The 17,987-nt window shown below is 40.9% G+C and overlaps 1 protein-coding gene across 2 annotated transcripts in view; it reads right to left on the bottom strand.

Moving 5' to 3' along the window:
* The window catches only part of MNMIP1 (manchette microtubule inner protein 1), a 79,782-nt gene that overhangs the window by 53,488 nt on the left and 8,307 nt on the right, over nucleotides 1-17,987 (bottom strand). For both annotated transcript variants that reach the window (XM_088460388.1, XM_088460378.1), the window contains exons 2-7: nucleotides 14,642-14,802; nucleotides 12,448-12,514; nucleotides 9,925-10,037; nucleotides 7,963-8,053; nucleotides 7,685-7,767; nucleotides 1,888-1,927 (exon numbers count right to left, since the gene is read on the bottom strand). In XM_088460388.1, the coding sequence (XP_088316514.1) occupies nucleotides 1,888-1,927; nucleotides 7,685-7,767; nucleotides 7,963-8,053; nucleotides 9,925-10,037; nucleotides 12,448-12,514; nucleotides 14,642-14,802 (555 nt within the window). The remainder of the gene's footprint in view (nucleotides 1-1,887; nucleotides 1,928-7,684; nucleotides 7,768-7,962; nucleotides 8,054-9,924; nucleotides 10,038-12,447; nucleotides 12,515-14,641; nucleotides 14,803-17,987) is intronic.

Here is a 17,987-nt window from a genome sequence, read left to right as displayed (position 1 = left end):
GTGTATTTATAGGTAAAAAAAAATGGAGTGGGCTCCCCAAACCCATAACCAGCCCTAGACCTTGAAGCCCAGTCTGGTCAGGGAAAATCAGGGGAAAAAGTGGAGCCCTATTTTCCATGAACCAGCACCAGGCTGAACCAGCTGGGTCTGTGATGCCACAGCAGGAGGGCACACAGCATGGGGTCCTCCTGCCAAAGCATTAACCAGCCCCAAACTGGTCAGCTCAGGGCTGGCAAGCCTCAGAAAATGGATTAACTAGCCTCGGACCGAAAGCCCAGGGCTCTTCCCTGCATCCCTGGTGGCGGTTGATGCCATGGAATCCGGCCTCTGATTGGCTGAGAGTGGCCGCTTCCGTGGTGACGACTGCTCCATTATAGTCAAAGGTGCTAACCGGCAATGACCCTAGGTCATTTCGGGGAGGCTTTCAGGATCCCCAATTTCTGAGGCTTGCCAGCCCTGAGCTGACCAATTTGGGGCTACTTTAATGCTTTGGCAGGAGAACCCCATGCTGTGTGTCCTCCTGTTGTGGCATTACAGACCCGGCTAGTTCAGCCTGATGCTGGTACATGGAAAATAGGGGGAACCCCACGCTGGTTTTCCCCCCCCTGATTTTCCATAACCAGACTAGAAGGCCCTGGGCTGGTTATGGAATCGGGGGGAGGGGGGGGGGTGACCCATGCTGTTTTTTTTTATTATTATTGATTTTTTTGCTTTTAACCAGTACCTGGCCGCTCCCCGTCCCCAAGTAAATTCTGCCACTTCAGTGAGCCAGTTGCGGTCTGTGACTGCACTGGCTACACTGTAACTGGCAGTTGTTTCCCATTGGAAGCGCTACCTGCCAGTCACACACAGGACAGGCAGAACAAGGGGGAGGTGTTTTCTCCCCCTGACACTGCCAGTCCAGGCTGCAATTAGCAGAGAGTGGCTTCCAGTGCATGCTTCTTTCTAACATGATTTAAGCTCCGGTTTTTTAGTTCTATTTGCATTCAATTTTGAAATGGAACTAAAAATCAAATGTACTTAGAACTCCCAAAACTAACTCATATCGCATATCATTTTGAAATGGAACTCAAAATTGAATGTTTGTAAATGAAAGTTTTGGAGAGTGCATTATAGAGAGTCTGTTTTGAGCCGATTTCAATAAACATAAAAAAATCGACCAAAACTGACTTTTAGTAAATTTACCCCTGGGTTCCATCCAACACTTCGCTACCTGGCCCAGCTTCAGGGAGAATGCCAGACTCTCTCGGAAATCCAGGAGATCACCCACCATTTAGGAAGTCAGCAAGCTTGATAGCTTGCTTCCTCTGGTTGATATCAAGCACTATGGGCGGGATGCATGATACATCGCACTCGCGATGCGATGCATTCCGCCGGTCATCAACTTCCGGGTCTATGACCCAGAACCCCCTCCGGCGTCCTTCTGCGCATGCCACAGGGGGTGCTGGGAGGGATCCGCTTGGATCCCTCTATCAGCACTCAGCGGAGAGAAGCCCATATACTTCTATGGGTAATGCCATCAGGAAGATGGCGTTACCCACCGCAGCCAAGTCCTGGAGTGCATCGCGTATAAGCAACTGCATTCCTTTCTGAATTAGGCCCAGAGTCAAGTCTGCACAGTATGGTAACAATCTAATAACTGGTTACTGCAGGATACTACTTTTATGTGGTAGCAGGGGAACTGGGCTATCACATCCACAAGAAGAGGTTACATACTACATTAGCAGGGACAACAACTTGTACTCTTATTGGATAATAATAATAATACAATGGCTGCTTCTCTGGGTGCAGAGCGTATATGGGTAATGTGAAAAGAAATGCAGACATCTGATTATGTACACAGTAATGGGACCAGTAACATGGCATTTTATCACACCACTACTTTACCTTTTTGCTTATTCACTGCAGACTTTTCTTCTTCTTTTGTCTGTAACAAGAGACAGATCCATAATCATATAGGAATACTTCTATGTATATACAGGGACATAACACTTACATGCCAAATTGGAATGATATTTAAATAAACTGTAAATATAGAAAACATTTTCCAAATTTTAAAAATGGGAAACTTAAAAATCTTATATACCAAAAGCTACAATTCCTAAACAAAATTCTGGGTTACGTTATACCATCTATGGCCCATATTGAATTAGAGGCGAAAAGCCGCGATCCGCAAAAAGTTTTCGCTGATGCACGGTTTTCGCCTGTTTCCGAAGTATCGCCCTATTCAATTCCAGGATGTTTACGCCTAGACATAGGCAACATCAGGCAAAAAAAGTTTCTTCACCAATAGGCAGGAGAAAAGAGGTGCAAAATCCATATTTTGGGGTACAACTGTGGGGACTTGGTTCCAAACTCTTTGGAAACCCCCCCTAATGACTAATTACATAAAAAAGACATGTCATTTTTGGGGTGAAAATTAAGTGTTGGAAACTGGGTCTAAAGTATTGGTACAGGTATTTTGAGGTGTTGTATGGATGGGGCAGGTGTTGTTAGCATCTCAGGAGGCTGCAGCAGGTGTATTTAAAAAAAAAATTAATCTGCACTTTATAGACACAAAAATATACTAGTACCCATTTACATGTACCCCCAATTCAACTACAGCAACTATTTAAAAAAAAAGACATTGCTTAATATAATTTTTCCACACTTACGCAAATATGCATATAACAGCCCTTTGACTCAATTTAAGGTACCCTAATTACTTTTATTAGGGTTATTAATACACTTCTATATTGATTCCATTTATTGGGGGTACAGACTGATTTCCCCCTCAAAAAAACTGACCTTTTTGCCAGTTCCGCTATTCTCTACATTCGCCAATATGCGTTTTCGCCTGTTTTACAATTGAATAGGGAGAAAAGCGGGTGCGCGCTTTGATTAAGCAGGCAAAAACTTTGCCTCAAAACACGCGAATGAAGCGAAAACATTGCGCTTTTCGTGGCTAATTGAATCCCGCCCTATATCCCAAGTGTGTAGCTGGAAAGTAAGCTGACTGCATGTCTACCTTCATTTATATTTATTTTATTTATTTACTGCATAGCATGTGGAATAAATATTGCCATAATTTTTCTGAATAATTGTTTTATATATGCAATATTAGGGATTTATTCACAATTCAAGTTTTTCTACAATTTATTTTATTCACCACAAGGCAAATATGAAACACTCAAACAAAGATGATAAACACATCTGTCACGAACAGAGTACCTGGCGAGTCGTGGTCTCTGCCTGTGCGGGTGCTTTGGCGCAGTCCTACCGTGGGGGTGCTGGTGTCTGGAGGGTGGCGCGAAGGGTACAGTGCATGTAGTGACAGGTGAGACTGGCAGCGCTGCCGTGCTAGGGATTACTTGGCGCTGTTATCTTGGTTTTGGGAATGTGACCTGAATGGGCCAATCAGTTTGGAGCATCTTGTGTGTACTCTAAGCAGCCTATCATGCACCTTCCCATGGTACTTAAGAGTGTTCAGCATGCCCTCTACTTGCCAGTGCAACGTAAACATAGCGTAAGCTGTGTGAGAGTTCTCTGTGCTCCTTAGATTGGTGTGATAATTGCAGTCCCAGCAGTGCTCCGTTTCCTGCTCTGTCTCCATCACAGGCTGTTCCTGGATACCTGTATCTACCCTGCTATACCCAGTTACTCACCCCACGGTTTGTGTACTCTCCAGCACTCCGGACTCAAAACCCACTCCAGACCTCTGTTCCTCAGTCACACCTCCATTGGACTTTTGTTTTTTCTGTCTGACACCTGCTCCCAGCCTCACTAATTGTACTTTGCCTTTTCTGCCTGACACCTATTTCCAGCCTCATTAATTTGACTTTGTTTTCCTGCCAAACATTTGTTTTCAGCCACAATTCACTTGGACTTGTTTATTTTCTGCCAGTTTATATATTTATTACCACTTCATGAATTATAATACTCCTATTAAACCTGCTGCATTCCAATACTACAAATACAAACACATTCCGGTTTCTTCTCCTGCATCCACCCCGGGTTCAAATAATAATCCAGACCTGACATCTACATACTGTATAATCAGGCTTGGACTGGGCTGCTGAGGATTTTGGGTATTCCCCGGTGGGCCCCGGCGATTTATAGCCATGCCCAGTATTGCGGGAGGGCGTGGCTTAACCCCTGTAACCGGCACTGTATTTTTTGTAAGTGTGGAAGGTGATCGGCAGGAGGTCAGCGGCCCGCAGGTCATGTGCTGCGGCGGGCTGTGTGCAGCAGGCGGCGGACGGTACATGGTGAAATTTGGGGCTTCTAACACCACTGATTCCTTCATCCGGCATCACTGGTGACATCGCGGAGGAGCTTAAGCTCCACTGTGACTGTTTTGTCTGGATGCAGCGGCGGCGGCTGGAGGAGGGAGGGGGGGTGGGACGGGGCGGGTATCTCGCTTACCTTACTGCTAGCTGCTCAGGCTCAGCTACATACACTGACGCCAGCGGTGGTGATGTCACGTGGGGCGGAGAGAGGCGGGCTGAACCATCAGTGATTGACAGCAGCTGCACACTGCTTCCAGCGATGACATCAGCAGGGGGAGCAGCACAGACACAGAGGAGCCTGGGACACAGCATTTATCCACTGACCCTTCCGGGAGGGATCTGAATGCCTGTTTGGGGGGTGTGGGCGGTCAATGGGTCTGTGTTGGAGGCATTGTGAAGCAGGGGGCGGAGCCACGTTTACGGGACTCAGCGGAAGTAGGATGTCGGGGGGGGGAGGGGGGGGGCAGATGGCAGCCGGCAGGCTTGTCTGCCTTTCCAGGGGGTCGGGAGTGGCACCCGATATTCAGAGGCTCCCGACCAAATCGGGAGGGTAGGCAAGCCTGCTGTTACCTACAGTATAAGACTTCATAATTACTGTGTAGGGTGAAGTTTGAAAATCATGGTACTTGAGTTATATTGTGTTTGCAAAAAACGTTCTTGGTCTTAAACTACATAAAATAGTTTTTATAACTGGGAGTTACAACAGTTATGATGGCTAATGTATGCGCTGTCATTCAAACAACTGAAGTTTCATTTTCTGTTATTTATAATTATATTTTGTACTTATTCACATTTGTCAGTATGAAGGTTGTTTACTGATTTGTTGTGTAGTTGTGTAATATTTGCATCAAACGTTCTATCTTCAACTAAATAAAAATATGTTCATAACTGAATTACAATAGTTATTTTAGTTTATTTGGTATCACTGAAGATTCAATTATTGTTATTTATAATTATATTTATTCATACATACGTTTGTCAGTATAAAGGTTGTTTACTGATTTCTAAAGTTATTGCTATGTACGGTGATGTTTTACTGTCAAGTAACTGGATTTATTTTTTTTGTGTTGTTTGCATCAAACATTCAGATTTAAACTAAATAAAGATATGTCCATAACTGTGAGATACAACAGATATGAAGGTTAATTCAAATGCTGCTGTTTCATTTTCTGTTATTTATATTTTTCTAGTCATTCATGCATATGTTTATCAATATAAATAACGTTTTTTATGGTGATTGATACACATTTTATCGCTGTAGTTCTTTTAAATACAGTAGTATAAGTGATACTGGACTTATTTGAAAGGTAAATTTTTTTCTTTATATACTATAAAATGCCGCTTCTATAATGGCTGGCCACTCCTCTCTTGTCGGGTGGCCACACCCCTTAAAGGAGCTGGCCATGCCTCTCGGTGGGCCTCTGAGATTGTATTTCCCTGGTGGGCCCTTCATGCCCCAGTCCAACACTGTGTATACTGCATGTCTTCTTACTAGACTGTAAACTGTTTGTCACCTTTGGTTTAGAACCACCTTTCATGCCACAAAGAATTGTAGAATTGAATTGTAAATTCCTGTGCATCATTATTACTCACACGGGCAATAACTGGGTCACTTTTAGTTAAATAATAATAACGGTTGCTATTTTTTTTATATTGCTCAATTAAATGTGTTAGGGAAAAAAGTGACAAAAAGGGGAACCAAGTTTGCCAGCAATAAGGCTTTACTGAGTTTTGTCCTGTTTTGTAAGTTATGAGTTTACAAAATCTCCACAATACGAGAAGTTACAAATTGACAGGCAGACACAGATGGCAGTCACAGCTTCATCTGCACTGAGAGGAAGCCCTTAGTTATGATCGCTTGGAGTTCTAACAATGTCCCAGAACTAGTGCCTTATATTATTTATACTTCCTATGTCTGTGAGTCATTCATACAGATCTATACATTCATATCCAGCCACAAGAAAGGGGGGCTCTGGCTCCACCCTACCCCCTCTCTCATACACATGATCAGAGTCAAAGGACAGCTGAATTTAAGTCCATAGACATGGGATCATTACTTTACACATCAGTGACAACATGATACTGATAGAAACCTTACTAAAGAATCATTGGGCTGGAAAGGTAAAATAAATAATTTACAATTTAGGTATACAACATGTAACATGAATCATTGTCCCCATTCAGATAAATATAATATAATGGGATATTTACGTGCTTCTTGCGCTTATGATGAGTGATTGAGACAATGTATTAAACTACAACGGTAAATGATCTATACAAGTGAAACTATATGTGAAAGATTGCAACCTTTTAGCGTTAACACTCGATGGCTGACTACGAGATCACAGTCAGATATTTCTATGCTCCTTCCTGTATTTACAACTTTTTGGATATTTCTGTACTCTGAGCCGCACAGTGTTACAAGTCCTTTAGTGTGTTTTGCCATAGTCACGTCCGCGACTATATGCTAATGCTAGTATCAGCCCTTCCCTTGATGTACAAGTGTGCGTCTGACTGTGCAAGGACTGAGATGCCCACTGTGGGGCGGATTCAGCATTGCACATATGTGCAATGCTGAACGCGGATTCTTAAATATATCGTTAATCATGTGTGCAAGACCCGTTATGCAAATGTGCAGAAAGGGTCCTGTGTGATCGCACGCAGCCCCTTCTATGTCTCTGGTTGATTGACAAGCAGAGGCATTTAAGGAGAGGTGCGGGTGCGGCCGGCGTTCCTGGAAACGGGGGGTGTCTGCCCTGTTTTCCGGGAGCGGCAAGGCCAGGGGCTTTGCAAACTGGCCCGACGGCCAGGCTCTGCCCACCATTGTGACCAATTGTCATGATGGTGATCCCAGCCTGCGAGCTCAGTCGCAGTGCTGGGATCGCAATTGCAGCATGGGGTGTCATACACCTCCTGCTGCATTTTCATATTAGCAAGGACGGAATTGCAAAGCTGCCTGTGTGCATACATCATATCTATAGCCTACGTGCAGCTTTGCAATTCTGTCCTAAGCTGAATCATCCCCTTTGAGCATTTTCAGATGATACAATACAGTTTGGCGCATCTTTAATCGCCAGCATTGGTCACACTATCAAAATTTTCACCAGTTCAGAGACACATCCCTGACACTCCCATTACATGCCCACGGAGGTGTCATCTGAACAGCCCACAGAGGTGGCATCTGAACAAGCACCTCCTAGTCACAGCCCAGGAACCCCCTGCACATTTCCAATACATTTCTGATATTGTGCATCTCAATCGCAACTGCGCCTCTGTGTGTACACACAGTGTAACGCATGAGCCTTAAGAGCTTTTAGGGTTTTTAACGCACGTGCACTAGCAGAAAATTGCTCAACTGTGTGAACATCACCCTTGCATGTGATTCAGAATCAGGTCCTTCATCTTAAGCATCTTACCGTCTCCTCTACACTTGGTATAAAACTTATCTCCATCATTTTTGGTCTTTGTTTATTGTTCTTCTTGAAATTGGCCACCATATCTGCACCAGATGATATATAAGTGATATCATTAAATCATGGCAATTGGAAAATGAACCATTAAAAAGCCACAAATAGAAGCGTATAGAATAGAATGAGATCTTTTGTGCACATAAAGTCAAGCCCAAGGAAATATTGTCACACCTAAATGGTTTGAAGTAAAAAATCTGATATAAAAGTTTCCATGTCAGTCATACCTGGAGGAGGCTCAGAAAGTTCTTGGACAAAGTTGGATGGAAAAGCTCCAACCATATCTCCCTTCTTTCCTAACCACCAACCATCTTCAATCTGAAGTACAGGAACAGAAACCAAACAATGTTTATCCTAAAGGTGGTTCATTAACACGGACAAAGTTATCCCTTTACCCATTACCATTTCAAATGAGTTATTATTTAGGAATCTCCTGGCTATGCTTGTAATTTTGAAATAAGGGCTCAGATTTTATTCCATGCACAGCAGTCCTTGGCAAATGTATTTGTCAATCTGTGGCTCTACAAATATGGATTTGGTGATTATTCGTAGTGTTACTGATATTTCAAGGACCTCAAAGCTTATCATTTCCTGTGCAATTTGGAAACTTTATAAAATTAAACATTTTTTTAAATTCTCCCATTTTGCATAGTAGAGGACAATAAGATGCTCTTCTAGGTGTCCCTTATATAAGCAAAAATGTTAATACTATTTGCACTGTAAATTGCCTAAAAGAAGTGTATACCCCCTTCCACCATGCTTTTCGTGTACTTATTGCTGCTGTAAAGTAACACTATTCCAAACACTTATTAAGTGATATGGATTCTTTATATGACTTTTTATGCTGAGGGAGACAAATTAATAAAATGTAATGGTCTAGGGGTTTCATATAATAAGCAGACCAAGCAGCATGGGAGATATTGCTATACTTTTCTGTACAATAAAATAATCTTCCTACATTTTATATATTCACTGGAATATTTCTACATATTACAATTAGTGACATTAATGCCTATAAATAAAACATGTTTTTCTTGTAAACAAAACATCATTCAAAACATTAACATTTGCCATGTGCTAATTTATCATACTTTGTAACCATGTGCTGTATATGAACATGGTGTTGCTGTCTGGTACATTAGGCTATTTTATGCTGGTACCGTATATTGGGCGTAATTCAGAGGTGGACGTTATTACATTTGCAGCTGCGATTTCTCACACAGCTCAAGTGTGAAAATATGCAAATGCCTGCCAACCGACTCCCCGTCTGAACTAGCGTGCAACGGACTTAGCAAATGCTGCTACACCCACTTTCCTTATCTGCATTTTGAGAAGATCTGACAGGGGTTGGGAACAACCATCAGCGAGGCAACATTGGACGAACATCAACTCTTCGAGATACGGTGCCCACACACTAGACGATTATCAGATTTTGACTCATCGTAACGATTAATCGTTCAAATTTGTACAAATCGTGCAGTCTCCACGAACGATAACAATCCTGATGCGCTGTCCCGCGGGTTGTTAAATCACATCTTCAGATCTTACCTGCTGCAGGTAAGATCTGGTAATCTCTTTAATGATGCACTGGAAATCGTTAAGGACGCACGACAGGTCGTTAGTAGATTGTTTGTCAAAATGAAAACTTTATGCACGATATCGTTTGTCCAGGACTGCCTGGGAGCTGCCGTGGAGTTCAAGGGAAATCGTTAACGAAATTGCATCGTTTATGAGTCGTTTAGTGTGTGAGCACCTTAAGTCCTGGGCTGTGCAGGTATATCTCTTCTCTCTAAATATGGCCTCTGAGACTGTGGTTCTACAATTTGTAACGCAGTCGCAATCGCAGACACACCCCTGAAACTCCAAGAACACGCCCACAGACAGCCATCTTTTTGCGTTAGACCACCTCCCCGACTCCACCTAGGGGCGCCCATGGACCACAGTGGTCTTTTCAGGACATTGCGATAACGGATACTTTGCGAAAGCTTTCTCAAACTTCAACTCACGCGTGCGCAGTAATACTTTCCACGCATGTGCAGTTGCAAAATATCACTCTCCCTCTGCTATCTCCTCCCATACATAGATGCTAGAAAACATGAACATGCAGTGTCTGACTAGTTTCCATGTAGTCTTGATATGTAAAACATATTCCTAAAACCGTGGCCCAGATAAAGTTCTTTTAGTCTTACCTCTTCCAGAACTTCCAAGGTCTCCCCTGCCATGAGTTCCAGCTCATCTTGTTTCCCTGGGCTATATGAATACTCTGCTCGGCACCAACGCTGCTTCTTCTTCTGTATATTAGCTAGAGAAATGAGAGTAGTTAATTCATCGTTAGAGATGTTTTAGAAAGGAAAGCATGCCCCACAATGTGTTTGTACATAACTTTATAAATGAATAAAAGTTTAAAGAAAAGCGATTTAGGGGACAATTTATCAAAGCTTTTTCAGACCTATCTCCATCGAAACTGTTTTTACAAGAGATAGGATTTCTTCCTATAAATAAAAGGCTACATAAATATATTCAAATAAAAATTATATTATATTTATTGAATCTGCAACTGGAATCCAAATGTTGTTCTTCCAGTGCAGTGTATGTGTCTCGGCAAAGACAGGTCATGCAAGCATAGAGGGTAGGAAGAGTGGCAGCTGCAACACTAATACGTTAGTGGTAAATTGGGTCAAAAAAGATTTTATTGCAGAAATAGGAAATCTTTCTTATCACCCTTTATTAAGAACTAGGCTCTTTAATCTCCAGATGTAAAAAGGCTCTTTACAACAGGAGCAGTGAAACCATGTAAAGACCTCCCATAATAATGGCATTGGCAGATAACGTACCCCCCATTTACTAAAATGAGTTTTATCACCAAAACGAGTGATAAATTTCACTGTGTATGATAAATGGTGCTCCAGCCAATCAGCTCCCAACTGTCATTTTTCTAACAGTTGACAGTTGGGAGCTGATTGGCTGGAGCACCATTTATCATACACAGTGAAATTTATCACTCGTTTTGGTGATAAAACTCCTTAGTAAATGAGGCGTTGATACATTTTAAACAAGAACAGGCAGCTTCCTAACATAACAGAAAATAAGCTGCTGCTATCAAACACACACCCCTCCTACCATCTCTGCCCCTTAAGGATTACATAACCCAGGCAACACTTGTTAAAACTCCACCTTGATAATTAACCCCTGCTTTATCGGTGCAGGATGAGAAGTAAATTGTAAATATGTTATGAAATGTATATAATAAAAAAAGTGTATGCACTGTGCTGCTGTGTGACAATTTCGGCATAATAACGCAGATGTAATGGGGATGTGATTCTGCTTGAGTTTTGGCACGGGATAATTAAATGGATGTGGTATACGAGTTAGACAATCAGAATGCTGACATGGTCTGAATGTTAACCTTTAGTATGTCAAGGGTTGTCTATGTCAACTTTTGACATGTCAACATTCACTATGTCTATATAGACAAAGTGTCAATATGCATGTCGACAGTGCAATTGTCGACAATCCTATCTAACTCTAACTGCAGCATAACACTAACCACATGTTAATCCTAAACGAGCCTAACCCTAACCGCAGCCTAATATAAACCCTAACAGCAGCCTAATCCTAACCCTAACGCTGATATGTTTTCAATATGGACATGCATAATATCAACATTTTGTCAATGTTAAATGGCGATATTTTGAAAGATGGTGTCGACAATCTGAATGTCTACATTCAGAACTATTTAACATTACAGTGTTGACGATGATGGAACAAGAAAATGTTATCATCAATGAAAGGAATAGACCAGTAGAACAATGGCCCTCATTCAGAGCCGCTCGTTAGCGGCAGTACGCTCGTTCCGAGCGATGTTTGCACATCTGCGCATGCGTACGGTTTTTAGTACGCATGCGCGAACCAGTCAGTGCGGCCGAAAATCGTTGGTACGCAATATAGCGAGGGCCTGCTATTTTGAGTGACAGAATGAGGCGTATGTGGGTGGTAACAGGGGAAGGTGCTTGAAAATGGGGAGTGGAGATCCGAACGCAGGCGTGCTTAAAGGTCAAAACGGGCGTTTTATGGGTGTGCATATTTAAAACAGCAGCGTCATTGACCACGTCACTGGGTTATTTTATAGCCAGAACTGCTCGCAAATTTGTGGTAGCAAACACCAACCACAAGAATAGCGAGCAGTTCATACGCTGGTCGATGTACTCGATTAATCTAATAAATAGCGGACATGACGTAGGATGCGAGCGGCCAGGGGGCGTTTTTAACAAATAAACGAGCGTATGTTTTGCTCGCTCGTTCAGACTTAGAGGTGTGAACAGACTGCAATGTGCGTACGGATCATTTGAATAGCCACCCCTTGTTTTTAAACGAGCGACCACAAATAGCGAACGGCTCTGAATCAGGCCCAATATCTCCTACAAATGTATACATTGATCTAATATAATGTACTTGTCTAGCAGAACCACATACTGTAACATCTATTGTATGACACCACTTTTAAGATCTGGCCTGTAAGCATGTGCCTATAACATCTATAAGGACCATTTCAGGCTGTACATATGTTGTGCAATATCTTGTCATAGCAATGCATTATATGAATAAAACATGGTGCTCATACAGTACCGACCACATATCCTTACATGAGTGAAGAGAATTCTACAGAGATTGTAAAATCTCCTTATTATTGCATTAATAAAACATTTTCTTACCACTGGCTTTCCTGACAGACCTCGGGAACCTCTGTCCATTATCATTTAGAAAAACTGATGGAATTTCCTGTAGCAGAGATAGAAAAAGATTGTTTTCAATAAGTGTAATCATGCTATGCCAATATTGTTTAAACCTGTTTATAAAAAACTGGAATCTGCATGCCCCAGAGATGCTATAATGTTACTATACTAAAACGCCTTCCTCATGCAGAAACAATGTTTGGAGAAACAATATGTTCTTCCTGCTTCATAACTTTCATCTCATAATAGGCCTGTGACAAGGTCAATCTGGGATTCAATTCACTGACAACATCCCAGGCAAGCGAAACAGTGTGAAAATAACAAGCACTTGTACTTATATGAATCTATATACGTATAGAGCAGGATTTCAGACCTACAAAGAACAACTTATCAAACCACAGCACCTCAAAGGCTAAAGCCAGCCCCATGCACTGTGACAACCACAGCAGTAGCAGGTAATTGGCCTGATATTGCAAATATTTGTGGTTGCAGAACTTGCCTATCACAGTGATTTGACCACTATTGTCTATTACAGATACTTAATTTTATTGGCTACTATTATCAAAATTGTGCATCATTTTTGTTATATTTTTTTACAGTATGAGCAAAGCTACTCTTTGACATTAATATAACAAAGGCTATGGGCCAAATGCAATAGGGTGAGAGTTTAGAAAATGTGAGAGATTAGCAGTAAACTCTCACATTGGTTGAGTTTTATCTTCAAAATGGGAAAACATCTGAAAGAGATTTTAAATCGTGAGAGTTTTTTAAGTCTAAAAAAAACATGCAAGTTCGCTCTGTTACTTTGTTTTTGGACTCTATTACATTGGCAAAGTTTAAAAAGTGTCAGAAACTCTCACTTTTCTAAACTCTCACCCTATTACATTTGGCCCTATGTGTTTGTATACTGAATAATATACATGATTTAACTGGAGTATTAATACTGAACTATATATGTCCACACTCCTTTGCAGCTGGTGTTATTATCATTTATTTATATTGCACTTCAAAGTGTCCTGGTGTTGTAAAGGCAAATAACAGTAAAACACACAAATAATACAATAAATTCAAACACACTGTAGATGGGAAAACAATAATTGTGATCTCTATACTACTGATAGGTAGTAATAATAGCAGTCAGTGACCCATTGTCTGCATGAGGGCAGACAGGATAATTGAGTCGGGGTGAACTGGAGTCATGGGTTGTGCAGGATGAGAATAAGAGTGTGTAGGGTCCTGCTCATTGGAGCTTACAGTGTATGGGAGTTGGGAAAAACTGAAAGGTGGACTTAAGAGATAAGGAAGCAGAACATAGGGCATGAGTTAGGATTGTGAGGACTAGTGCTGGTAGGCTCTGATGAACAGGTGCGTGTTCAGTCTGTGGGGAAGGGGAGTGACAGGAGACACCGTTACTAACAACTTGGCAGAATTGGTCTTAAAACTGTGTGATGGCCCAGAAGCTCAAATGACTACTGTCTCAACTTCTTGATCTGTGCTAGATCCCTTTAAACCTTTCTCTTAAAAATAGGGGAGGAGCTGACTGTAATGAATTTGATCGGCAATACGTTACTTTTCAACAGAGCTGCATTGCTTAACCATTTATTTTACCTTCATTGTTTATTTGTCTAAATGTGTATTTTTGTATTAGGACAACACAATTGTTTATTTATTAATTACTTTTTAGTCCATTTTCAATCATATATTTTGGAGCTGCAGTTTCTTGAATCTTCTAACTATGGAATAAGCAAAACAACAACGGTGTTCTATCCACTTCAAAAGTTAAAATACAAAATGAGGGACTAGTAACAACTTGTAACCTAAAGACATGGGCCTGTCAATTTTTATGAAGTATACAGTAACATAGCACTCATAATATCTGCCATAATGAGATGCTGCATGTAGAGTACTGCCCCAAATCTTTCAACACTGCCAACGCTGGTTTAAAATATACGTTTTTATAGCCTTTTTGTCTTAGAGGGGAGTTTTCATCGTGGGGTTAGAAGGAACTTCCTTAATACACGACTTACTTTTGTTGTCACAGAACTTCTGAAGCTGATATCTTACTATATGTAGTCTCACCTCCCACCAATTAGGAGGTGCCACCTGCTGGGAATATTAATAACACTCTAAATTGATCGGCATACAGAGTAGTTGCTCTCTGTGATTTTTGTACCTTGACAAAACTTTGGGGGAAGATTCCCCTCTTCCCATTGAGATCTCCTTCTAGCCACCCTTCCTCGCCTGTTTTCTTCACATTTACTATTAAGTCACCCACTTTGATGGTTAACTCATCTTCAAGCTGTCCTCGGAAATCCACAAGGACCAACATGTCTCCTAGAAGAAAAACCGTATGCACTGAGAAAGGTTTATTTGTATTATCATGTATTATACCATCTAATATCCGTTCCTACTGATTTGTGATACAACTTGTTTTCCCCAAAAAGGGACATACGAGTCCTTTGATTGTATATTAATGGGTTTAAAATGGGGATAGGACAAAAGATAGCTGGGATAAGTGGATAGCATGACTGGGATAAGTGGATAGCATGACTTGGATAAGTGGATAGCATGACTGGGATGAGGATATTCTGGTTGACAGCAAGAACCAAGGGTTTCAATGGCTCTGGTTTGTAGCATATATTGAAATTTCTTATCAGTTTTTTTACACTCTCTCCTAAGGTTTTCTGTAGGTCTTCAGTACAGTTAAAGACCAAATGTTTGGCCACAGTCTGTCCAAAGAGGAAACTTTTCATCGACAACAAAACAACTCACAAATTCGTGAAACACGTTCATACATGATACATACTGTACATATCTGTCAGTGTTTGTAGCAGCTCTGCCTTATTCAGTACTTATAACCTAAGCGTATTCATCCTGTGGCTGCACATTTTAAGTGCTTAAATACACTGGTTGATATATACAATTCAAGTGTCTTTATTTTGACAGGACAATCCTGATTACCGTATCTCAAATGTGGAAATCAATTTGGTGGTTTGGATGGATAAAGGTGGGTCTTGGTCGACTGCGGAGGCAAGGCTTATTTTATACAAATGTTTGTAGGTATGGTTTGGAGTACAGGTAGATAAATGTAAACATAATATTTTAAAATTTAAATTTACAATATTGGTTGATTGGGATTACAATTCAATTCAATACTATGGCCTCCAGCCAAAATGTGGGAATGAGTAAGATTCCTGTTTTCTCAGGACAGTTGAACACAAATTCTTTAATTGACAAAAAAAATGCTTCCATAGTTATTCATATTTGGGATCTTAAAAAATGTTTAAATGGAATGAGCTATATTTAGGTCACTTGGGTGTCCAGAGTTTGCATTTCAAATAAATAAGCCTTTGATATGGCATCATTAGTGGTTCTATAATGGAACAGAATTATGTGGGAGTGTTAGGCATTTAGAAACGCTAAACTGTAAATATTTGTTTAAAGAAAAATGCATGTTTCTGATTACCTATTTTGAATTAGTGTTAGAGATTATAGGCCCAATACTACATGGATAAGTGCATCCCAGAACATCATCGTCTATTTTAAAAATGAGGCAACTCCGCATCAGAGGGAAGATGAACACCTCTCTTATGGAATTTATGAAACAAAGACATAGGTACAAACATTTTCACAAGAGACTCCTTTATATTTGCAGCAGCCTAGTTTAACATTTTTAGAGTAAATAAAATAATACTTTTATAAAGGGAAATACTGCAAAGCATCATGTAGCTCTGGTTATTATGACACTCACAGGAATGTTGTGAGCAACATTTTCTTATGCAGGATAATATATTTCAACACACATTGTTTTTTCATTCCATTTTTGGCTCTTATAGATAATAAGATGATGATTCTTTGGACATAGATGTTTTTTCTGGAAGTGAATCATGAATGCCTCCTTATTTTGTGCCATGTGATGTTATTTTATGATGAGTGTCTTTGATTATTTCACATATATACATTAAAATATGACTCATGTATTTTTGTTCCTGACAGTAAAGTCATTTAGGAAAGTGCAGAAGTGCAGGGCACAGTACAGGTGCCTTTATGTGACACCATGTGCCTATAGTTGTGTAAATGTAGCTTTTGCCATTTCCAGTGCAATGCATGGATGTAGAGGTCTATACGTAGGATCTGCAAGGATGAATAATTTGACTTCTTATTGGGGCAGGTAGGCAGATCAGGGCACTTCTAGATGACTGCAGGCTAGGTGCATGAGTGACAACTAGGGGAGAAGGCACATTTAGGGAAAGTCCCAGTGTCATTTTTGTCCCAGCAAAATGATGACTGGATTACTACACGTCATCAGAGTGGGTGCAATCAAGCTTCAATTTGTACTTTTAGTGGGACACCCTCCAGGCTCAAACTATAGAGGAAAGTTAATTAGTGTACTGTGACAATCCCAACAGCCCTGATAAACTCTCATGAATTATTTAAAACATAAACTTTAGTAGAGAGTCAGAAAAGTCTAAAATAATGAAGGGGTAAGCCTAAACTGGTTAAAATGGATTTTGAAGTGATCTTTTTCACTATACATATTCCCAGCCATACCCTCAAGCCCACAAAATTCTGGATCATATTTGCCAACTCTCCCTGAAATAAGAAAAAAACAATTTAGATACACAGTGCGCAATAAATACTGAGGTGCAGCAGGTGATGAAGACACAAAAGGAGTAAACACCCACACAACTCCAAAAACATATAAAATAACAATAATATGTGAATCCACCTCTAGCGCTCCTCTGAACCCAAATTCACATCAAACCATGTGGTAGATATATTAAACTAATGATCACCATGAATGAGTCCACTTGATAGTAAGCAAATGTACACCAGGTCCAATAGGAACTTCTTATACACAGATGATTGATGACATCAGATTTTGTAGATGTCATCAATCATCTGTGTATAAGAAACTCTCCCTGAAATAGCAGAAATCTCCCTGACTCTCTGAAGAATCTAGTAATCTCCCTAATGGCAAGTTACCTAAATTTATGGGTCATGGTTTGAGTATTCTGTAGATCCAATTCAGGACCTTTGGACTGAACGGGGTGCAGGTGAAATGAGGAGGCTTAATTTTAACTCTTGTTCATGAGTAAAACCAAGAGTACAGGTACAGTAGTGACAGTGTAGGGACCACAGACTTGTGATATGCAAGGATGTTGGACTGGAACTGGTGTGAACAGACCAGGTCCACTGGGCGAACCCTCGCCTAGTAACCTGTGAAGGCCAAACAAGACCAGGGAACTCCAAGACTCAGTACAGTATTGGTACTTAGGAACTCTGAACTCAAGCCAGGAATTGGAGTCTCATGTATCAGAATACAACTCGAGGAAGTTGTAACTCTGGTGCTGCTCTGACACAAGACCTACAATTGGAATCAGTGAGGAACTCAGAAATTGAATGTCAGGATAAGTAATACAGCTACTGAATACCTCAGTGCACAGACTGAACCCTAACCCTGGAACCAGCACCCTTCTCTGTACCAGCCCAAGACAATAGCACACAGTGCAGGGAAA

The sequence above is a fragment of the Taudactylus pleione genome, unplaced genomic scaffold (genome assembly GCF_031769625.1).
Source record: "Taudactylus pleione unplaced genomic scaffold, aTauple2 ptg000007l, whole genome shotgun sequence".
Classification (NCBI taxonomy): Eukaryota; Metazoa; Chordata; class Amphibia; order Anura; family Myobatrachidae; genus Taudactylus; species Taudactylus pleione.
The sequence above is the reverse complement of the archived record's forward strand: the minus strand, read 5'-3'. Positions and strand labels throughout refer to the sequence as shown.